This window comes from Lagopus leucura, unplaced genomic scaffold, assembly GCF_019238085.1.
Source record: "Lagopus leucura isolate 7727_CA_CO unplaced genomic scaffold, USGS_WTPT01 Super-Scaffold_100004, whole genome shotgun sequence".
In the NCBI taxonomy this organism is placed as follows: domain Eukaryota; kingdom Metazoa; phylum Chordata; class Aves; order Galliformes; family Phasianidae; genus Lagopus; species Lagopus leucura.
In genome coordinates, this window is record NW_024962264.1 from 45,935,399 (window position 1) to 45,959,660 (window position 24,262).

General features: G+C 43.1%; 2 protein-coding genes across 3 annotated transcripts in view; one reads left to right on the forward strand and one right to left on the reverse strand.

Annotated features, from left to right (window-relative positions):
* SLAIN2 (SLAIN motif family member 2) overlaps nucleotides 1-8,945 on the reverse strand; it is a 30,290-nt gene extending 21,345 nt beyond the window's left edge. Inside the window, exons 1-2 of one of the 2 annotated variants that reach the window (XM_042871351.1) lie at nucleotides 8,557-8,945; nucleotides 500-648 (exon numbers count right to left, since the gene is read on the reverse strand). In XM_042871351.1, the coding sequence (XP_042727285.1) occupies nucleotides 500-648; nucleotides 8,557-8,903 (496 nt within the window). In that variant the 5' untranslated portion in view covers nucleotides 8,904-8,945. The remainder of the gene's footprint in view (nucleotides 1-499; nucleotides 649-8,556) is intronic. The other variant, XM_042871349.1, reaches the window with a different exon arrangement.
* Nucleotides 8,946-9,314: 369 nt separating this feature from the next.
* Nucleotides 9,315-24,262, forward strand: part of TEC (tec protein tyrosine kinase) — a 57,437-nt gene continuing 42,489 nt past the window's right edge. The window contains exons 1-3 of the mRNA XM_042871667.1: nucleotides 9,315-9,432; nucleotides 15,495-15,670; nucleotides 16,312-16,484. The gene's annotated coding sequence lies outside the window, so the exon portion shown is untranslated. The remainder of the gene's footprint in view (nucleotides 9,433-15,494; nucleotides 15,671-16,311; nucleotides 16,485-24,262) is intronic.

Genomic DNA, 24,262 nt, shown 5'->3' on the forward strand with positions numbered 1-24,262 from the left:
TATATATCAAACTCTGAATTTCTGAATCTAATGGTGACATCATCTTACCTTACTGGGGACAGGAGGAAAACAAATCAATATTATCTGCCCATGCTACTCAAGAACTTCATTCTCTTAGAGAAAATAGCTCAGCTAGAAAAAAAAATGTTCTAATGTACTGACAAGCACCTACCAACTAATTAGGTGTAACAATTAGTATAACACAGGCTATTTTAAAATAAGTCCTCCACGTTAATGACATCGGTCAGGAGCTTTCAGAAAGGAACACATCACAGCTATGCAGAGGACCTAAAACTCCGAGATCCTCCCTCACACCTGATGCTTCATTTTATTCACAATATAGAAAATTATGACAATGAATTACTCGTTGCAAACCATGACAACTTATGGCAGAACTAACTGCTGCACCTCATTCTCTCACAATTATTAGCTAATTCTGATCCCTGTGACTCTGTTTAATAGTACGTACCACCCAGTGGTGTTAATATTCAGAACTCACCTGACATCATCTGTTCCAGCCTGTGGATCAGTGACTTTTTACCACATTCAATGTCAGGACTTGGGTAATCCAACACCCGCCTGCACCAAACTAATGGGCTGACACATTTTTGCATTGGAGTCAGTCTCTTCTTTGGAGACGTGTGTAACCTGAAAAGAAGAAAAACATTATGAAGACAAACAAAATGTGGATAAATCAGGCATGTAAAAAAATACCACACGCTACGCTATTTCTATTCTTATACAACGCATACAGTACAAACCCTAAATATAAAGAAAGCGCAAGTTTTAAATTTAAATTAATGATTTTGGATACAGTCTAATACTGATAACGTGGTTATCTAAGGATTTCTGTCAAAAGCTGATGCCTATATTGTTATGCCTTCATAAACCAACTGGTATGCCAAACAAACCCTGATATATGGACAATTTCACTGTTACATAACCATACAACTGATATATCTGTTACATACAATATAAGTACAGCTGATACTTGATTTAAGCAACATTCACCTTAAAGAAAAAAATGAAGAATCATGCAATATGCAACTACAGTTTTCCCAAATGCAAAGAAATTGTAAGCAATAACTGCCTTAAGTGCTGAAGTACACAGGACACATCTCCTAATTTTGTATCCTTGAATGATAAATGTTTTCTTTCTACTTATAACCTGTACCCTGGCACCTGATCCGCTAGTTTTCCTTTGCACCCTGAACAAAGAGACTTCTCTGTCCTAAGGGGTACACAGTCAAGCATTAAAAACAAGGAAGAAGAGATAACGTGTGTAGGGGACTAAAGGGAAACAAAGGGACCATATCGTTCTGGAGGACGTGCTGAAAGGCCTTTGCCCATTGGCACTCCCATTTATTTATTCTAAATTCAGTATTTCATAACTGAAGAAACAAGCATTCCATTTTAAAGGCTCTAAAGCTCTAGCTGGAAACGTATCACCCCTCAACAAACAGTTTAAAGGCAAAACCATATTCAATCAGTCACTCAAAATAGGGATACTTAAGCCTTATCTTTGGAACAAAACCAAATCTGGGCATTTGTTTCAGCAAAAGACAAAGTTAACTGCAAGATCTACAGCACTAACCAGACCACTTGCATTTGCAGAGATGGTTAAACGTGTGTCTCTTCTAGGAGCACCTAGTGACAGACCTCCTACTCCAGTAGCTTAGGAACATTTGAGAATCATTTGAGTCAGCATGCTCGCATACAAAACAGCAGAAATTCCTGTTTCCTTGATGCCAATGACATCAGAAGTTATTTTTCCATAGCCCTATTAGAAGATTATTAACTAGTCCTTCATCTGTAATTCTAGAACTTTATTTTTTTTTTTTTGATTACTGCCCTTACTGTCTTGGCAAAGTCTGTATCACAATGGCTGCTTCTTACACAAGCTTCCCAAGAGGCGTATTTAAAAATCACCATGAACATCATGAACCTCCCATGCAGAACACGAATCACTTTGTTCACAGTATGCTCTAACACATTCTTCCCTCAAACACTGAAACTAAAAGGCTGCATCTACAAATGCAGGAGAAGATTTATTCTCACCTGTCAGGTTTTCATACAAAATCAAAGCGTTTTTAACAGTCCAATAGCCACTGCTCCATGCAACAGCACACGTGGCTTACACTCTCCCCAGTGTTATGCTGGACAGTAAAAGTGCTTTTGCAGAGATCCTTACAAGCACTCTGCCCACAAGAGAAGCTAAGAGCCCATCACACATTTACATCCTTGAAGATTCCTGGAAAGAACAGGATCTGCTTGATTTTCATAGTTCTATTGCAACAATTATACTAATTGCTGTACTTAATGCAATTACCTGCATATAGACAAAGTCAACATTTAACACTTAACAGCACTCAAACGCCTTTTATTCACTCTTTTTAGCATCTCATGTACTCTTTTCCATCCTGAGGTAGGGTTACACAACACAAAAGAGTCAAAGGCAGCCAAGCCAACCTTGGTGCTGAGCAAGGAGACTCCCAGCTCCCTGGCAGCTGGCATGCCTTGCCATGTTTGAGAAGTTCCATGCACATTTGAAGTGTTTACAGTAACACCCAACACCATGGGCAAGAAGTGCACATTCTCTTTTTATAGATGCACATGGTGAGTATCTCGAACAACCTTACAAGACTAATTACAAAGACAAAAGTGATCATTTTCTGCAATTTCCAACTGTTGCATTTGTTTGACAAGCAGTTTATTTACTGATACAATCCAGGCTCACACAGTTCCTATTTTTGCACTCACCCTCTAACCAAACCCATACTGCAGATTTCCCACCTATTTCCAGCCAGTTGCTTTTCCTTTGTTTCATTCTACATTTAAAAAAAAAACAGAACTGTAGAATGTAGAACGTATACATTTCATCCAACTGCTCCATAAGCAGCACATGTGTACTAATGCAGTAACATGATGGCTCTTTCAGGACAGTTTCTTCCATGTTGTGCCATTATTAATTCCCATTATTATGAAGCAGTGATCTTTATCCCATGTCTGACAAAGAGCAGCTAATTTACATTTTGAAACTGATGCAACTCTTGCTTCGCTTAATTTAAGTTTTAAAAATAAAGACCAAGAGCAAGGTGAAGCGCTGGAGCAATGCTTCTACTTCTTCCTCTCCTCCCAGTAGCAGAAAGGGAAAAGGAGCAGAAAGGACACTATGGAATTAAAATAAGGATGTAGATACAACTTCACAGAGCTCAGTGATCTTCTTTGTCCAGCTGCTGTAGGACTCTAAAGGCACAGGTCCTCTCTAGCGGAAGAGCTTCCCAGAAAAGACTTCTTTCCATCCATGACCATTTACACATTCAACAGCAAAATAACTCCGCTGAATGGCAGCACAGCCACATTAAGACTGAAGATTACCAATGACTTCATACATCTTTAAACACCATTAAATCACCTTCTAAAAACAGGAAATGGAACATGTTTGAGGAAGCAGGCAATTTACAGTTACCACCCAGACTTCAAATATTAACACATCAGAAAAACTACACTCCAACTGATCCACAAGAAAGCAAAGACTCAACTACAGCTTAGTGACACAAGATCAAGTAAATGAAAACAGTACATGAAAAGAAACTTGGGAGCACCGACCTATTTTCTAACAGCTTTAAGAAGCTCAGGCACATGACTGTGCTGCAGAGGAACATTTCCTTCCTCCAGCTGTCACTAGCTGGAGTGACAGAGCATTCTCAGAGCAGTGCCAGCCTGAAATGTAAAGCAGTCAGGGGCTCCGCTGATTAGTTCTAGGAAGACGCAGCACAAAAAGGGAAAGGCTTTTGCACAGGGACAATCATCACTAGGCACTCATAGGACAATGCCAGCCTAATATAGTGAAGTTGTAGCATGTTGCATTGGGGCACAGCTGAGCTGGGAAAAGCTTTGAAGTAAGAAGACAAGGAGGAAGGAATGGAATTTTGCCGTAAGGATTATCTCACCTGATGAGCACACCTCCCACCACATTAAGATACAAGTGGCTGGTTGCCACGAGCATGAAGCCAGAAGCCAAGATTCCAACTAGGAAGAAAGGAGGAGTCTTTGTACCAGAACTCTTTTAGAGTTGAAGCGCATGAGAAAAACATGCAGATGAATAACAAGGTGAAGATCCAATTAAATGGAATACACCAAGTGCAAGAAACTTGACTTAAAGCTTACTTATTTTAGTCACATTAAGCAAAAACCGGTACAAGAGAGAATGAAACAAGGGAATGGATAAAGCGTGTTCCAGACAAAAGCAGGATGAAGAAAGCTACTTGATGCAAAAGAAAAATAGATAAGTGGGTACAGATCAGTAAGAAATTCCCCTAAAATATCCAGGAAAAAGCTCATGAGAAAGAGCTACTAAAAGTAAATAAATCTGACAAGAATACAAGGCAGTCTGGGAAACACCGTTCTGGGCACAGCAGTATGAATCTAAACTAGAAAAGCTTCGGAACTCTACCAACACCTACAAGGAGGCAGAAATGTGGATCATGCCAAAATAAGATGTGATTATGAGGTAAATTTGGGGAATACCTTTAACACAGTAAAGGAAATCTGTGTCAAAGCTTTCATGATAATATGAACCATATTTAAAAGCGAGGAATATCACACAAGAAATTAAAAATGGGAAAAGGTTTCATTTCTTTCTGCAGTCCTGGAGCATCCATTCCACAATCAAAAAGATATCTCAAAGACACTGATCTTTGATGTTATGAGTTATTACACCTCAATAACTAATTAATAACTTGCGTAACCCTTAGTCAACTTAACATGCTGCTTTCCACATCTTCCTCATAGTTGGAGGAGCTGTTATCAGAATTTGGTTTAAAAAGATAAACTTTACATCTGATTTATACTTAACCTGCCAGTATCACCTTCTCTTTTACTTAAAGCCACAAGCCAGGAGCTGATCAGAACCTGTCCAGGGTCCAAGAGGGCAAGGCAACATTAACACAAGGCAACTTCAGCAGTTGAGCAGAAAACACTGCAATGTAATTCCAGCAATGGGATTTTCTTCAGGTGCAGCTCTGGACCCAAACACACCACATTTTACTGGTTCACCACGGCAAACTTCAGGGTGTTCAGCAGATATCAAGCAATTAGATGCAAGATGATCACTACAGATGACAATCATATTTTTATCCTCTATCTCTCAAAGCAGCAACTTAGCCAGCTAGCTGGAACAGATGACTAGATCAGAAATGTAAACTATTAAAAATAGGTATTACTTTAACAGAAATAGCTGCTGAATGATGGTGTGTATAGCAAGAAAAGCACTTGCTTTCCATTTCAACTAAACAGAATACTTAACTAATACACTGAAAATATCAGTTTTCACTATTAACATAAGCAATCCACCAGTAACTTCACTTTATGCCTTGTCTGAAAACAAACTCAGTCATCCATGAGCTATCCCTCAGCCATAATGGTGGGCTTTACATGGAAGTGACAGGCAAACACTGGGATGGGCAGGGTAACTTCTAAAGCAACACCACGTGTAGAGGATACAACTGCTCAGAAGTTCACTGTGCAGTGTGCATAAAAGAGACACACAGCAACCTCTATACAGTGCAGTATGTGCACATCAGAGTAAGTTCTGAAGAAAAATCGCTATGCTTCGCTCTGATATTTAAAAGAGAGCTTTTCAGAAAGCTTAGGAAAGTGTGCGACAAGTTACTGCAAAGTAAGTGACAATGTGGGTCCACAGGACGTTAACTCCAGTAATTGCCCACATGTACACATTTATCTTGCAATAAATGAGACAAGTTGCTTTTTAAAAGCAGCATAGCAAACCACCTTGCACACTGTTACCAAGTCACCTTCAGCATGATACACCCACGCCCAACCTTACCCAGCAAGTGAGGCAAGCAGCTGTACGCTGTGTCCTGTTCCTGTGAACAGAGCAGGCCTGAACCGAAATCTTAAGAGGCCTAGCTGAAGTGCAGTGCTGTGTGCACATGCATACATGCCTAAGGAGAACCTTCGGTTCTACATCAGAAAGTCTGACCACCGAGACAAGGATTCAGAAGCACTAATCTCACATGAACACTGAAGGTAAAATAAGGCAGTTTTATCAGTTTGTTATTACAAGGCCGGAGACAATTTCATAATGGGGTATGTGAATACAAGGACTGAAAAGTGTCCACATTACACAAAATTGAAAAAAAGACAAGAGATAACGAGCAGCCTTCACCAGCTATCTCTCACGGCCAGGTCCTCCTGAAATCAACAGCTAAGACAGATCTATACTTCTCCATGCAGACAAACCAACAGACAAATTAACCTTTTAAGCATAAGCTGTGATTTAAATTTAGTTGTTTCCATCTGAGATTTCCCCAGTTGGTAATTGGTCATTGATCTATACTGGTGTAATCCCGCAGTTTAAACGGGCTTTCAGGTTTAACAGCAGTGATCCAAATCCATTTGAACCTTGAAGAGTTCACACGAGGTTTAACTGAGTACATTCACCCTTTTCAGTCGGTTCAACTACTTGAATGTCCTTGCATAAGCAAGGCCTTACTAGCAGGATCTTCATGAAGCAGTTCAAGAGAAATCTACTTATATCATCCCTGCTATTTTTTCACAGCATCATTCCTGTTTGATTGATCCACTGAACGTTTTCTACTTCATTTAGAGCAATAGCTTCCATTTATCAAATGCGTAAAGACTTCCCACCCTTGTAAGAAAATGTTTTAAATCTGTTCAGTGTCTCAACAGTTGAATTAAGTGTCGTTCAGAAATTGCATAAGTTCAATTTCCATTTTTATAAAATAATCTAGAAAAAGAAAATGTCACGAGCCAACTTTTCATCTAGCCAAACCACACTTATCATTAAGTGCATATTAAATTATAGCATGAAAGGACATATTGATATTTTTTGATGAGTGCTACAAGTACATTTTTAAAACAACTCTTCTCAAGTTGTATGTTTTTATCTCTCAGTCATGGAGAATGAAATTTGATATGGTAGTCACTATAATAGGAAAGGAACAAAAACTTACACCCTGTTGTCTTTTGAGGACTCGAATTTGCATGGGAACTGACTGAAGTCAGAACAACAGGCAGCACAACGTGCCAAACACTGCCACCAGCAAGTGCAGTGCTGAGTGAGTTGTGCCGCCTGCACACGTGTGTCCAGAAGTGCATAAACAAAAACACACAGCATTTATGTTGTCACTGTAAGCTGTGACATTAACTTTCACTGAAGAGGTTCATCAAGTTGTCCGCAATTTAAGATTAACATAAAACTAATAACGCCTATTGCCACTAGAAAATATCACACTCAAAACATTTGCCATATTACTGCGAATTTACTGTGTGAATTCACAATGTTCTATTTCCCCAATGTGCTCTCAACCAGTAGATTACGGGGCATAAGCTGGGAAATAAGAGCAGCTACTTTGCACAAATTCATCCTCTGGAAGATGATGCCTTGTTTTAATTTAGTAAGCTTGTGTTGGATCAGAATAAACTTATGTTCTCATACTTCTCTGTGGCTCAGGCTGGATGTCAAGCAAATGACTCCTGTGAGGCAATACACACATTGTATCCTCCCTGAGCAACTGAAATGATTTCATGCATGGGCAATGTTTAAGTGTTTTTAATGGTGTCAGTTACTCAAATACTTTTTATTATTATTTTTATTATTATTTTTTACAATCTACTTGTCTGAGCATTAGTCCTTTAAAAATACTTCCATTAGTCCTAGAAAAATACTTCTGCAGCTGAGCTTGAAAAGCAACTCTGACTCAAATCAAAGTGTTTCTGTTACACTTATCCACTCAGAACACATTTTTCTTGCGTTTCTGCTAATGCTATGCTCCTCCCCACTGCTTCTCCTGTAACTCCTACACTGCTCTTCTCAACTGGTGTCACGGGAAACTTCAGGCAGCTGCCCAACAGCATAACGCTAAGAGAGGTTTGAAACCTCCCTGGCAGCTAGCAGAAGCTCATCTAAGTGCAATAAGGACAAGATAACAACCTCCAGCTGCTGTTTCTGCCGGAGCAGCAGGCAAACCGTCCATTTAAACAGAGAGGGACTGCCTATAGTAAACTGTGGTCCTGCATCGTAGCATGATAGAATTGCAGGGGTTGCAAGGGACCCCGGGGATCACCCAGCCCAACTCTCAGCTAACACAGGCTCCCTACAGCAGGTTACACGGGACAGCCAGCAAGAAATGAAAACGCGCAGCGCCGCATTTCTGAGGCAGAGCGCGTTACATTTACTGCCTTTACAGCTGAAAGAAATTCAGGTCAGGCGCACATTTAAAGAAGCACAGCAGCAGCTGTGGGCCGGTTCTGTGCTGCCTCACAGAACGCCTCTGCACCGCCTCAGTACGGCACGCTGCATCCGCAGCACAGCCGGAGCCGGTTCCTGATGTCGAGCCGTCACCGCGGCCGAACAAAAGCATGGGGCTGCGGGCCTCGGCGGGGCAATTGCCACGCGCGAAACCCCCGCAGCCCGCGCCTCAGGGCGAGGCCTCCTCGCGCTACCCCGGGCTGCGGGCCCCGGGCCGAGGCCGGGCCTTGGGCTGCTCCCCGCCTCCCTCTCGTCCTCACCAGCTGGCCTCGTCCTCCTCGCAGCACGCCAGGCGCTCCAGCTCGTCGGGCCGGAGAGGCGCCGCGTCGTCCGGCGGGCCGTCGCTCTCGCCGCCGCCGGGTTCCTCGGGGGGCGGCCGCCGTGCCGCGGCCCTGGGGCTGAGGCAGCGGCCGTCGGACGGAGAGGCGGCGGTGGGGGGCGAAGGGGAGGCCCCGCCGCCGAGGAGGCGCTTGGGGCTGGCGGGGGCGGCGGGCAGAGCGCCGTGGCGACTGCGAAGCTGCTCGTTCTGCTTCTCCAGCTTCTTCACCAGCTCCTGCAGCTTCCGCACCTCCGCGTCCGCATTCACGCTCGAGCCGACGTCCTCCATGACGCCTGCCGGCCGCGGGGTGGTCTGCGCGATGAAGGCCGGCCGCGCCGCGCCGTCTACATGGCCGGGCGGCCCGCGGCACGAGAGGGTGGCGGCGGGGCGGGGCGGGGCGGGTGCTGCCGCCTCCTTCTCAGCGGCGCCGGCGGGCGGCGGAGGGCCCGCGTCCGGCCGCCATCTTGCTGCCTCCTCAGCCCGCCCGAGCCACGACGTCACTCGCGTAACCTGGAAGTGCCCCGCCTCGGAGCCGGGCGGGTGTTGGCGGGCTGCGCCCCGTGCTGCCTTACCGCCCTCTGGTGCCTTGTGGAGGCTGGGACCTGCGGGCGGCCGTCGTGCTGAGGGGGGGAAGAAGGGATCGGGGGAGCTGTTGCTGGGGTGGTTATCAGACTGCGGAGGAGCTTTGGCCTGGGAACAGGGACTTTACTTATCGGTGCTGCTTTGATAGCAGCCCTTGGAGGATTGCTCTGTGCGTTGGTTTGTAAATCCAACTCCTCTTGCACCGTTTGGTACCAAGTGCTGTAATAAAATCCAGGTAAGTTTTGCGAGCACAGCTGGCTGTGTTAGCAGGGCTTGCAGGCCTCCGTAAGGCAAGAAAAATGGTAAGGTTTGTGATGATAAGGACATTTGGTGTCGTGATGACACTGCTGGCAATTCAGTGGTTGGTGAGTGTAAAAGTGGTCTTAAGTTCGATAGAGACATTCATTCTAACTGAGAGCATTAATACAGCTTCCTTCTTTTCCTACCCTCAGTCCAGCTGTTGGTGGCAGGACGAAGAGTCACGCCGTTAAAATAGTTTGGTCTTTTCTGTCCTGTAGACAATGTGCTGAAAGAGCTGGGCAGGCAGCATTAGGAAGGATTGGGGTCATTGAGCCTTGGGCTCCTTGGGACTGCCCAGTTGAACTGTTAATCCTGCTGCTTTTGGGGCCTCCTCTGATACAATGGCACAGCTATGGGTCTGAGAGCTGCTGGTATCCTGCATCTCCCCTCCACCCATCCTCTCTGCAGTCTCTACCCCCAGGGTTCCTGCCCCACCTTATCATCCCCTGCTGACATTGCTTTGCTTCCAGCAGCACCAGCAACTATTCCTCCCAGCAAGATGCACACTGCAAAAAGATGTGTGGGTAGTGGGGAGGCAAGTGAGGAGAGGAAATAAAAAGGTGTTGCTGAATCATCTGCTATTTTTCCAAAGTGTAAAGGCAACTGAGATGAACAAAGGGAGTTGCTGGTTAATAGTCACCATAGTCAGTGGTTGAATAGCAAGGACTGTGACCCTGCTTTCTCATCATCTTGTGCAGAGGGTTTCCCTGTCATGTTTTGGGAGGGGAATTGAAGACCAGGAGCTGATAATGGGCCGTGAGCTTCTCATCAGATTCCAAGCTTGCTCTGGGCAGATGTGACAGGCCACACCTAAGCTGAAGCCTCTGGCTGACTATACAGAATAGTTACAATTGGTAGTAATGCCACAAAAAATGAAATCTTCCCACTCTGTCACAAGAGCAAGTGAAATTTGTCTGCCTGTGAAATTAGATGTTGCAGATACTTTTTTTTTTTTTTTTTAAGTTTTTTTTCTGAGCAGGTTGAGTCTGTGCTGTCTATTTCACATGCGTAGAGAGGAAAGGGAAAATCAGTGTTTCTGCAGAGTCTCATGGACTCTGAAAGTCCCTCTGTGCGCAGCCAGTACGGTCAGCATTATGTGCTATTGGAACAGGTAATAGCGAAGCTGAAGGGCAATAGATGTCTACCTGTGTATGTAATGTAGGTCTAATTCAGGATATGTGTGAGCAGAAGAAATGGGGAGCAATCCCTCCAAAGCACAAGAAGCCTGGGTAAGGCTTGTATGTCACTCAAGTAATGCAATTTGTCTCTCTCTGACAAGTGGTTCCTGAGAAAAAGACCTCCAGGAGCTTTGTTTTGGTGCCCTTTGAGCTTCCTAGCATGGACAACTCTATTTTTTATTTTTATTTTATACAGTTGTAATCTGCTGATTTATTTCTAGTGAAAATGTTAAATTCTGACTTCCATACCTTTATTTTAACTGTCTTCTGAAATAACAAAAGAATCCTCAAAGGGAGTAGATAAAGACGGACAGTTGTGCAGTGGGAAGTTAACATTTATAGCAAATATTTAACTTCAAGCCTGGAAAACTGGATTGCTTTTTAAGCAGATTTGTTTAATCTCCTGAGGAAGATTGTTGCCTGCCAAAGGTGTTCAGCAGGCCCACACACACTCTTGCTAGGTGGTGTTTAGATAAACCTTTGAAATAAAAGGAATCATTTGTCATTACAGTATCTCATGGCATGCACAAACATTGCGTATGTGGTGGAATTAGTGTCTGTCTCTTTCAAAGCTGGTTTCAAAACCCTAACTGAAAGAACCAACATTGCAACTTTAATTATCTATAAAAGATATCTGAGTACATCTGGTCTCCTCAGTGGTGGGAAAATGTATTTAATCCATTGGCTTAGACTTAGGTTACCTGGAAGCCTAACTATGCTTTAGAAACTGTGAGCATTAGTGAATTTTTCGAAGACGTCTGTGGGCAGAAGAGCCTTTACAAATCTTTTTGCAAGCAGATGGTCTGCTGTATTTACTACTCATACCTCTTAGTGTGAAAGAAGGACTACATCCATGCACCGTTCTTCCTATGCTGTTACAAGCCTTTCTGGAGGGCAGCAAGGTTCCAGCTGAGTTCTGCCATTGAGATACACTTCTCTGGGGTATTCTCAAGCAGAGTGTATCTGTTTGATGTGAATTAACAGGCTTCTTTTTTATGCACAGAAAAGTTGTTTAAACCTGCTTTTATCCTCCAAATCTGGAATGACAACAACTCTAGGGTACTGCACAGGTTTTCTAATGAGGCTAGTGTTTATGGCATGCCATGTGGCTAGAAAATGTGGGACTAAATAATCTAATTTAACCTTTAATTTATATTACTAATTCAGAATAATGACTTTTCAAAGATTATCATCAGAGTTGAGCACTGTAATAAAAATCCCCTATCACCACAGGCACCACAAATGAGATCTGTTCACCTGAGGTTCATCATTGCAGTATTGGAGTTTCTTCTACAGGCTTAGAATCTTTTCTCCTTGAAATTTTAGCATAATCTGCATATAATATTCATTCAAAAATGTAAATTCAGCTTCATCGTGGAGTTAGCTACCTGTATTCCATGCTCATTGATTACATGGAAATAATAGCTTTTTAGAAATCCACTGAGCTCAGCTTGGTTAAGGTGCTGGGATGGGAGCGAGGTGACTCAACACTGGGAAAGGACTTGCTGTTGTCAAGAAGATCCATGACTTATCTTCATGTACAGATGACAGTAATTTTAGGCATGTGGGCATCACTGAGTGAAGTCTTACATGTCTCCACCCATATGAAGCAATCTTCTGTAAAACCATTCCAAAAAGTTTCTGAGTGTACTGAGAACTCTCTCGACATTCCTCTGTTAGTGAGCCAGCTCCACAAGGAAAAATAGCTCACTGCACTCAAGGGACTCTGAAAGCAGTCTCCCCTCTGTAAGTTTTAGCAGGAAAAAGAGCCGAGTCTTCAGTATACACAGTTAGTGACAAGTGAACAATTTCCAGATATGTGACAAGTTTGAAATGCTGTATTTCCACACGTGATGAAATGCTGTTATGTTTTGAATATCTTATCCATATTTTCATGACAATTTATGACAGAGAGGATAGAGCCATGCAAAACAAAATTTGTAGTTAAATTATGTTCATACTTCATTGATTCATTTCTGCCTTGTATTTAGCTAGGCCGGACTCCTGGCTGGAGACAATATGCTGACACTGATAAAAACAATTAAGGTTTATGGCCAAGAAAGGCATGATGTGATCAGTTCTAAATGTTGCTGGGAACGCTGCACACAGACAGGAAAATTTCCATTAAACCTGGGGTACCGCCCCCGTGCTTGAGCTTGGAGGAACAGTGACGACACTTTATTTGCCGAAGGATTTATGGCATCGTTGTTGAAACCTGCACTGGAATTTAGTACCTCTTCTCCCTCCTGTCGGGGCTGCCGTTTCGCCTCGGCGCAGTTCGGAAGGCCGCCGCTGCCACCTAGTGACAGCCCTGTACGTAGTGGCAGCCCCTGCACCGGTGGCACAGGGACCTGGTGGGGGGGCGGCGATGCACTGCTCTGGTCCCCGCACGCAGTGTGTGAGCACCTGGAGAAGACCTCTGCTCCTTCCTCGCCTGTTTGGAGGATGCGCGAATGGAAATCTTCCGCTCTAACACACAGTGGTAAAACAGTATCCAAAGCCTAGGATTGAACAAAGCACTTCTGAGATGGGACAAGAGGTAACGACCATACGTTGCACCAGGGGAGCTTCATGTTGGATATTGGGAAGCATTTATTCTCAGAAGGAGTGATGAGACGTTGGAACGGACTGCCCATGGAGGTGGTGGAGTCACTGTCTCTAGAGGCATTCAGAGAACATGCAGGAGTGGCACTGAGATGTGGTTTAATGGGCATGGGTGAATGGCTGGACTGGATTTGTTTACTGGTCTTTTCCAAATGTAATGTGCAAAGAAAGCCTAAAAGGAATTGAAACAAAACTTAAAAAAAGTAAAAGTCTTTACAGGCAGAAGCATGTGGGAGAGGTGAAAATATAAAAAATCCAGCTTAGAGAACAAGAAATTTAATCAAATAATAAAAGTTGTCTTGGTCATATAAACAAAAATTAAGATAAACAGATGCCTTACATAATGTAAGTGCTGGCATTAAAATGAATCTAGGCACTGCCCCAAACTATTTACCTCAGCTTTGGTAATGATAATGGCAGTGTACACAGAAGCAAAATCAAAGCAGTAAATGTGAATGGGTGTGGAAACACGTTATCACAGGCAGGGTGAAAGCAAAGTGCAAAGAGCTCAGCTCTTTTGGAGGCTCAGAAACAGATAATAAAGCTCTTCATATGAGTTTTGATGCATTTACTAAAACAGATGTAATGCCATGTGAAAAAACATTAGATAATGAAGTTTCTTTTTCCTAAGGAAAAAAGGGATCCTTAAAAATATGTTATTTTATTGCATACAAGGATTAAATATTGTATGAAAGAAATAGAGATATGAAAGGATACAAAATGGGAGAAACAGTTACTGAAGATAGATTCTGCCAAATTAACTTGGGATTTTCTTTGATTAAATATTAGACTTTTTTTAAAGGAGTGGTGTGTAGTGACAGGACAAGGAACACTGGCCTAAAACTTGAACACAGGAAGTTCCATACTAACACATGGCAGCGCTTCTTTATGGTAAAGGTAATGGAGCATTGGAACAGGTTGCCCAGAGAGGTTGTGGGGTCTTTATGGAGATATTCAAGACCCATCTGGGTATCTACTTGTGCAACTTATTGTAGGATACCTGCTTTAACAGTGGGGGTCTTGAGGATCTCTTGAGATCCCTTCCCATCCCTGTGATTCTGTGATTCTATCATTCTATGAACTGCAACAAAGCAAATCCATATGGATATCAGTAAAGTGATTGACATGGTGTGTCAGTGTGGTGATACTGGAAAAACAGAGGGAAGAAACCAGCTGAAAAGTTGTACTTACAAGGGAAGGCTCAGGCTGTAGACAGAAGAGTTTTGTGACTATGGAGTGCATAAGGATTGACTGTATTTATCTTTTGTGGAAAGTATTTTGTCCAATAAAGTAATAAATAAAAATAGAAGTGATTAATGAAATATGCTGGTGACACAAAGAAGATGACTTTAAAGCACAGAAGGACTGAACTGCCATGAAGTGGAGGCGCAAGGAACAGAATTCTAAAATAACAAAGGCGAGGAACTTAGTGACCAGCAAGGCTTTATTCAGGAAGTACAGGTGCATCAGCTGCTGACAAAAAGTGAAGAGCTGGCTGTTTTAGTCAGTTGTCCATTGCGGGATATCTGAAGACTACTACTCATGAAAAGTGAAAACACACCTATATATCTGAAGACAAGTTCAGTGATCTGAGAAAGATTTTAGTACCGAGTTGCCTTTCTAGCTTCGTCCAAATACTTGCAGTACAGCCCACACATGAACAAGCAATACATTGATGCATATGCTTACTTTCAAGCATAAGATTTGTCTCATCAAGTCTTCAGGGTTGGCAGACAGCTTGAACCAGGAGAAAAGAGAGTGTATAATGGAACCTTTCATTTAAATGCAAGCAAAGCAACCCATACAATGTTAATAAAAAGATTTTGCTGCATTTTGTAAACCAAATTTAACACACTGTAATATAAACATATCTATCAGAGTATAGACTGAGCGATGTCAATGTAATAACCAACAACTGCTATCAATTTACACCCTTTTGAATAAGCTGGGATGAAAATCTTGTAGTGTCAGGTCCCACCGTGTCCTTTTGTAACTTGGGTAAGCTGCAGCAGTGGCATGCCAGGGTCACTGTTGACCAAACAGCAGGCTGTTTTTTGTTGAGGCATGTGGTAATAATGAGTGTGCCTGTACATACAGCATATTTCAAATGTCCACTGACATTTACCTTTTTATATATTTTTGCATATATATATATGTAAATTTGAGCAAAATGTTAAAATGAGGTGCCAATAAAGCTCTTCTATCTTATTGACAGGTAAAAGATCAAATTTTAATCCCTTCAAACGATCTTATTTCTCTGCCAAAATTGAAATCAAGAATTAATATCTGAACATGGAGTTATCAAGGAAAATCCTCTTTCTTGTGACTGTACCAAGCTCAAAACAACACATCCCTTTCATCAGAACTGACCTTCTGTACAAATCCTTCTCTGTAAGTATCTTCAGCCACTTGCAGCACTGTATTCTGTACATGCACAGTGTAACTGATTTTATGTTTAGCTTGAAACAACCTTTGGAGTATGCCAGTGAGTTGCAGCCTTCTCAATGACTTTATTGCTTGGTGGAAAGCCCGGGTCATATCATAGAATCATAGAATGGTTTGGGTTGAAAAGGACCTCAAAGATCATCTAGTTTCAACCCCCTGTCATGGGCAGGGTCGCCAACCACTAGATCGGGCTGCTCGGAGCCACATCCAGCCTGGCCTTGAATGCCTCCAGGGATGGGGCATCCACAGCCTCCTTGGGCAACCTGTTCCAGTGTGCCACCACCCTCATCATCATCATGAGGGATTTGTGGAGGCTACAAAATTAAAGGAATAGGTGGGACATGTTTAACCTACGTGTGGGCTATGAGTGCAGTCGAATGTACTTCAGAGCTATGCATGAACCTCAGGAAGGAAAAGCTGCCTCGAGCAGAGGCCGCAGGGGTAGTACTTCCTTTCCTCCATCAGCACCAAGCTGCTGCATTGGGGCTGAGAGGGGTGCTGGAGTCTGATGCCATAAGTCAGATTTTGCCCTTTTGTTATTAGCAGATCTGAGTCTGTTCCAGTGCTGTGTGATTCTTTCAATACAGAAAGCACTACATAAGAGTCAAGCTATATTCAGACCTCAAAAGATGTGCCGAAATGACTGAAACCAACCTTTGGTGGAAAGTTCAGAGAAGAGAGAATATCAAAGGACCCTTATTTTTAACCAAGAATCCAGCAGTTTGTGTCGATTTCCCAGCTCAGACAATGCAGCAGCCTGGTGAGTGCGAGGTATTTTCTATGGGCTCAGTTCCTGCTATTGTTTACAAGCCAAATGTGAGGTTAGATAGTAATGGGTCAGCCCTTCGTAGTCATGGCACAGGCATCTCTTAGCAGTGACATGCCTGTGTGTTAGGACAAAGAAATGTGTGAGGGCAGGAGACCTACAGTTTTCTTTCTTTCACATAAGCATTTTGACAAGACACGTTTAAGAAAAATCATAGTGTTTGCTGTTGATTTTTTTTTTAATTACTATTACTATTTTAAAGGAACGCTTTTAACACTCATCACATTTGATTTTCCTAAGAGTTAAGTGTCTAAGTAGAGATAAGTAAATAATTCTCAGAAAATTCTGGGTTTATGGCAGAATCCAATGAAGTTCAGGGGGTGCTAACTTGGGAAAAAATAGCATCAGTGTCAGTTATTCATATTATCCTATTTCTGCAGTATGAAGTGGTGACCCAAGATGAATTGTTTCAAGGTGACTTTCAATAGATGTGTAACAAATGGTGTGTGTGTGCATTTGTACACTTGTGTATGCATGTTCATCTTTGTACATTCATGCACACATCTTTTCAGCTGGGTAGCAGCAGACTGCTCCAGATCTAAAGTAACGTTAGAAAGCTAGACATCAAATAGAGCATGAGGTCAGATTGAGACATGAGTTGAAGGAGGCTACAAAACAGTGGGAATTACAGATACAGTGGAAAGGCAGTTATGTTCTCTTTACATCACCTGAGGCTCCCTAACCGTCCCTATACCTCAAATTTAAGAGCTTTTTGGAACAAGGCAGCAACATCTGTAAAACTGTTTCCAGCAATACCACAGCTGCAAATACAGTGTTACCAAGGATACAAGGATGCACTTTATCCCTACTTAGGGTTGCTCAGCAGTAGAATTCAGGTGGATGAATTGGACATGAGGGTTTTGTTGTCTGTCTCTACTGTGTAGCCATGTGTCACTGTTAAGTGTTACTAAAGTACTCAGTTACTAAAATGTTTCACACAAAGTTAGCAATTGTTTACTAACAGAGCAAGTGCCATTTGCCATTCTCTTTTAAAAATAATTAACATTGATTGCTCTTGTTGAAGACTAGAAAGTGGGTTTTTAGGATGCCACAAAGTTCACAGAATTGTAAACTGAGGTAAGATTACTGAGATGCCACACACTGTCCTGGTAAAGGCATAGTGAACACTGCTGTCCTACTGCTGATGGAACTCTTTGAAGTGGATTTACACAGGTTTGGTCCTGTATCAGAAATCAATAAGGGCATTAAGCACCCATAAACAAAGCTGTAGCTTGTGCTACGTGTAAATTCTCTGGGCATACATCTGAATAACGTGGTCACCAGCAGAACCTGAGCTTCTTTTGGGATTAAGGTTTTGGATGCCAGCCTTCTAATCACAGAGATTCAGTTACTTTTCCCAATTAGATCAATGTAACAAGGCTGTGTAATGCAATAATAGCACCTCTTCTGACTGGAGGAATGTTGAATCTTGAGAAAGAAAAGCTTTGTTCATTTTAGCATTTTTGCTTTGTGTCCAATGCCTATGTGGAGTCTCACATGAAATTTTACATACACTAAAATTACACACTGACCACCTTTTTTTCAGAAGTATATTCTAGATAAACAGACCACATCCTGGAACTAAATCTCCTTTCAGTGTTTTTGCTATTCAGTGGTGCAAGTCCACTGAAGTCAGTCAAGAAATCCCAGTTTTATCAGGCTCAGAATCTGCTCTGTGGAGACCACCGCTGCTGGTTAAATTCGTGCTGTGCCACCTGTAGCTGAAGCCTACACGTGCTTTGAATCCTTGCGGATAGGTATCTGCAGGCAGCTTCCTCCGCTTCCTTCACGGCCACAGATGCGCCTTTAAGCCACGCAGTGCTGTCACTCATGCTGCCCCGCAGTGTCACTTACCGGCATCACCACAGAGGGGGAGCAGCACACCGCAGGTTGGCCCAGGATACGTGCAGAGACGTGCTGCTGCGGGGTGGTGGTTTGCGTTTTAGGATCATGGGGGCTTCTTCACAGCAGAGAGGATCCCAGTGAATGCAGGGTGGCCCTGGGGAGCTACCTGCAATGGTCACTGACAAGCAGTTCCTTGAGCAACAAGGGCTCGATCATGAGCTGAAAACCACCAGAGTGGGGCCACCAACACCCCCGTCCACATCTTTGCCTTTTTAGGTAGTTCTTTGCTTCAGTACCAGTATGAAACTTTAACCTGCTCACCAGTGCTGCTGTGTTGAGTTGGCAAGTGGGGTGAATGGTGATAACAGAAAGTACTCTTTACACTCTCCTCATTTTATGTACATGCGCTTGCTGTTGTTTATTATATCATGTCACTGCTCAAATAAGGCTGCAGGGGTCTATTTTTACTGTTCGGTTGCTTGGACTACGGCAAGTGGCATTGCAATATTGCAGCACTTCAGAGGGGAATGGGAAAGAGAATGTGTGTGGGTGTATGATTATAGCAATGGTTGTGGTCAGAGAGGCCCACCAAGAATTAAAGATGTCTAGCAAATCCTCCTCCAAATTTATGGATCCAGCTTAACACTCAAATGCATGAATACAAATCCTGTAGCTTTATAGAGACATCTGCCTGTGTTCTGAAGGCTAATTTAGCTTGATATATAGTACTTTTACCCGTTGCTCCTTTAATTAATAACTGTATTCACATTCCTTACAGCCTTGTCAGTTTTATTTCTAGTACATATTTATCACCCAAGTGTTGATAATGCATTTCCTCAGTTTGTTTTTCTCCATGAAGTTAGCTATCAAAGCATACATAGCACACATTTTAGTGCACCAGGCACCAGTGTCCCAGCCTGTTGCAAAGATGCTCTTGCTTTTTCACATGATGCAAGTCTCTCCAAGAATGTGTGTCAGCTGGGATACACCATCCTCTCATTGAATGCAGTGAAACACAGCCCTGGTGGCTGGCATTGAGCTGGCAGCTGTGGGCTAGAAGGTAGGAAGAAGAGAAAAGCTGCCAAGCTTGTGGCCGCTGGAACCTGTCCAATGATAGCCAAAAGAGATGTCATTCTGTCTTTCTGGTTACATCTTTTCCTGTTCTGATGTTTGATTATCCCATTTGTGTTTGCTTATAGACTGAAAATGAGTAACATCTAACTAGCAAACGGGTATATCTTCCATGAACTGAGCAAAAAGCTCAATTTTTTATTTCCTGTTCTCCTATGGATGCACATTTAGTGCTTCAGGAATGCTGCTTGTTTCTCGGATCCTTTAAAATTTGCCCCAGAAGATGGACTATGTTTACTTTTTTTTTTTTAACTTTTTTTTTTTCTTTTTTCTTTTTTCTTTTTCCTGTGTTATCTTTCATTGGCCATGAAATAGAGAGACCCTGATCTACAGAGGTCTAGATGGACTGCAGAGGAAAGAAGCAGTAGTGGCAGGGAAGCCTGTGCTCCCATGGTGTGGGACAGATGTGTTCAGCCTAATCTAGCCACTGCAAAAAAGGGATGTATGGCTGATGTCACCCCAGTTATCATGTGCCTTCCCCACAGCAAGGGATAGTCAGACTTACTAGTACTTTTTTTACATTTTTTAATTGGAGCATGTTGTCCCCAGAGGGCATTAAGTGAAGCCCATCTTTTAGGGCTTCCTCCAGCAAGCAATTGTTCTACGAATTTGCTTGCCTGCATCTTGACATTGCAAGAAGAACTCTTACAAAAATGCTACTTCTGTATTATTAATATGTGCTGTATTCTCAGAAGAAAGCTCACAGCACTCTTGGAGGTGTCCAATTCAGTGTTTCCACCATTATAGCAATCCATTCCAAAACCTCAAACCTAGGTTTTGAGTTTATAAAGGAAGGATAACCAGACCTGAGCTTGAAATCAACTCTTCTCCCTACTATAACCTATTAGTAGTGAGTCCAGAAGAATTTTTTTTTTTTCCAGATAAGGACGTGTCTTTAACGAAAGAGGGCAGGGAATGTCTTTATGGTCTAGCTACTGTGGCCAAAATGCTGCCTGTTATTATGACATTAGAGGAAGCATGCTGTCTGCAAAGAGGAAGCAGGGCAATGGGGGCTGTTCAGTTGCTTGAAGTGAAGCAGGTAAAAGCAGTTCTCAGCAACAGAAAGCTGCTTGGTTGACCTCAGAGCTAGGCAGGAGATTTACTTAAGCACACAGTCATTATGTAACTGTCTGGCATGTTTGGTGCTGGTATAACCTGACTGTGACTGCTGAGTCCTCAGACTGATGGGATTACACAATGGTAGTTATAAACTAACCCTATACTGGATTATAACCTGACCTTATGATTGAAGTCATCAGCCCCTTCAAAGACATTTGTGGGCTTTTAAAAGTCTCAATTGAATCAGTGGAAGATCCAGCTGCCTCTGTCTCACTCCATGTTTCTCTTGAATCTCAGCCTGTTGCAGAAGTGAAGGCTTCAGTGGAAAAAATAAGATTGACTTTACTGTAGGCTGAGAATTAGGTCCTGGGCTGTGCAAGGTGCAGATCAGTTGATGGTGGGGAAAGACCTAGAATGACCTTGGTAAGTTACTGTGATATCTTATAGGACAGACAATGTTACAGGCCTGCTGTAAAAATATATTTATTTGTGTCAGTCAAGCATGAGATCCATCCAGCATCCTGCTTTCAGTGCTGACCACAGATGAATGTCCAGGAAAAGCAAGAACAGGGCAAATATATATCACACCTTCATACAAGTGTTCCTCAAGCGTCTTTCTCGAGGCTTCCTGGATCTGAAGGGTTGGGTCTGTCTAGTGATTCTCAATAGATTCCTCTTCCAAGTGTCCACCCAGTCTCTCTTGAAGCTCATTTGATCTGCTCCATCCATAAATGTTGTTTGCAGAGCAAAGAGCTCCACACATCTTCCAAGATGCATAATGAACCATCTTCATCTGTTTTATTTCAGTCTAGCTGTTATTGGCTTCACTGGATAACTTCTAGCTCTTGTATTGGAAGAGAAAGTAAACAGCAGATTCTTATTCAGTCCTTTCATCCCATTTAACATTTCTACCATGCTCACTTTGTGCCATCTGTCTTAAACGCTGGAGGTGGTCCATTACACTCCATCCATCAGATGTAGCATTGGGCATCCCATAAATATATTAAATGTTTCCTCAGACTAAGCTTCCAAAAAATGCACAGAAAAAGAAAGCACAGGGCAGCCTGTGAGATAGGTACAATGAAAGACTGAAGAAGTAATGTTCTGTAAACTCAATTCAGTTTATATATAAATAAGGAAGCAGACAAGTGGAGAAAGAAGTAGAAAAGTGGAAGAAACATTGTGATTGAGTAACAAAATATTGCATCATGATGCTTGCCTGCAGCGCTACTGACATAAAATTACAGAGAGAGAATGAATGGTACACAGCTCCCGGGAGCCTCTGGCCCCTGCCTGGCCCCTTGAAGTCCTGACATGGCCAGTCAGCAAGGGCTGGGATAAATCATTGGCTCTGTCACATGATGTAGTGGAAACTCTGGGCTTATTGTTCCTTTCAATACACATAGCATCTTCTGTGACCCATGCTTGATATTTTCCCCCTAACTCAGCTAGACAGAAGGACAAAATCTTTTTCTCAGTTTCTTAAAGAGGATCAAATAGAAACAAAATGACTTAATGGAACTATCACCTCCCAAATCTCTCAAAAAGAAAAGAAGCTTTGGAGACATGGTAGGCAGAAAAAGCAATACATTTGCTGATACGGAAGCCAGATAATGACAAATGACGGTTATTTTTCCCTCACTGACACAGTTTACTCCTGGCAATGCAAAAAACTCTTGTTTGTCATTTCTTTCCAAACAAGTGAGGGAAGAGAAATGAAGAGAGGAAATGCCCAGTTACTGCCTTCACAGAAAACTCTTAGCAAGCACCAGGGAGAAAGAGGAAGAGCCTCACTGTGATGTGGGGACTGGCAGACATGCTTCTCCACCAGAAAGATTGCACAGATGAGACTTTGAACATGAGAGACTGCCCAAACAGTAGTTTCAAGGACAGAAGTAATATGGGCCATCAGGTGGTAAAGCATATACAAATGTATAACTGCTGGAAATATAGTCTATGTGAGTTGCCATCTAATAGACATCTTTTTCTTTCCCTATTTGGTGCTTCATGCCACTTGTGTGCCTGAAATTTCAAGAACCTCCATGCTTTCTGATGGAGAAACTTCCTCCTAAAGATGGACATTTTGCCACAGAAACTTCACTGCTTCCCTCCTCTTCAGAAGAGCAAAATCAACTGCTTTGAGTGCTGGGTGCCCATAACACAAAGCACAGTGAAATCATTGTGCCACGCATCTCACCAGGTGCCTGAGGCCATACCAAAGGAAGGGCTTGGACAGCATGGGCTCCAATCCCCACAGCCTACAGGTGGGATGGGTGCTGCGCCACCAGCCCTCAGGGTTCCTGAACCTCTAGGAGGGTATGAAGAAAAGATGGAAGCAGCAAGCAGCACTGAGCTCTTCTGGAGCTGAAACAGGACCAAAGCCCTGAACATCCCCTCCTTTTCTCATTCCCTCTCTGCTGCATAATGTTTGAGCATGTGAAACTTTGGGGAAATGAAATCATTTCTGGTTACAACTTGCTGCTTTTTCTGCACTGGATTTTTTTTTTAATCCTAAAGCCGAAATGTTCCCCTGGGCGGAAAGTCCAGGTTCTTCCTGACCGCGAAGTTTATATAGATGCATAAAGAAATACTGTTATTTGAAAAGGGTCTTTCTGCTTTCAGTAATTTAGATCATGATGCACTAGTGGCCATGGCAATGGACACTTCTGGAGTTTATGAAGTATGGAAGGAAAACCGAATACTTCTTGCAAAATTAAAGATCCTTCCCCTGTAATTCAGCGAGCCTCAGTGCTGTGCAGGGGTTGGCATGCCGCTTACAGTGAAGCCGCCCCCATTGCTCTACTTAACAGTGTCAAAGGCATACAGATCATGAGAAATCAAGACTGTGCAGCAAAAACCCATGTGGCTGGTGCTGCCCTGCTCAGCAAGCTGTAGGAAGCCACACACAACAATGAACCATGTTTTTTTCTCAAACTGCATAACCTTTCCTCAGTGCATTTGCTAGGTGTGCATTTAAGAATCTCCTGAAGGCTGCTCAGCACGCTCCCATCCCTCAGGACCCAAACTTTCAGTTGTTTTTCTTTAATGGCATGGAGCTGTGCCAGGGAGCGTCAGGCTGGGTGATAGGAAAAGGCCCTTCATCAGGTGGCATGGGCATGGAAGAGGCTGGAGTTCAAGGAACTTGTGGACAATGCTCTGAGATAGAGGGTTTGAACTTTGGGTGGTACTGAAGGAGGGCTGTCCAGGCGCCGGACGCAGTGCTGCAGTGCTGCAGGCCTGGAGGCAGGGCAGAGGAACGTGGGGAGAGGGCTGAGAGATGGCTACTGCGCGGTGGCCACACAGTGGCTGCCTGGGCGTTCATCACCCCGGAGATGCCCCATGCACCAGGGATGAAGCCCTGCGGCTCTCGGGACTCAGCAGCAGCACGGCTTTGGAGGAAAACCCCCAAGTGAAAACAAAGGCTCTGTAAGTCATTTCCTCTGTGCTGAACAGAAAGACATCTGTGCTGATGTAGCCATTACGCATAGGCACAGCAAAACAATGCACTTGTTAGCAGCACAGACAGTTTGCTTTCCTCTGGACTCATACTTTAAAGCATTTAGAGGCTTGTTTTAGCCGAACTTTTCCAGCTTTATCTCTTAACAAAGTTCTGCAGATAGTTTCTATGGATAAAGTTGTGATAATGGAAGGCAGTGAGGAAAAGGGCCTGGATGACA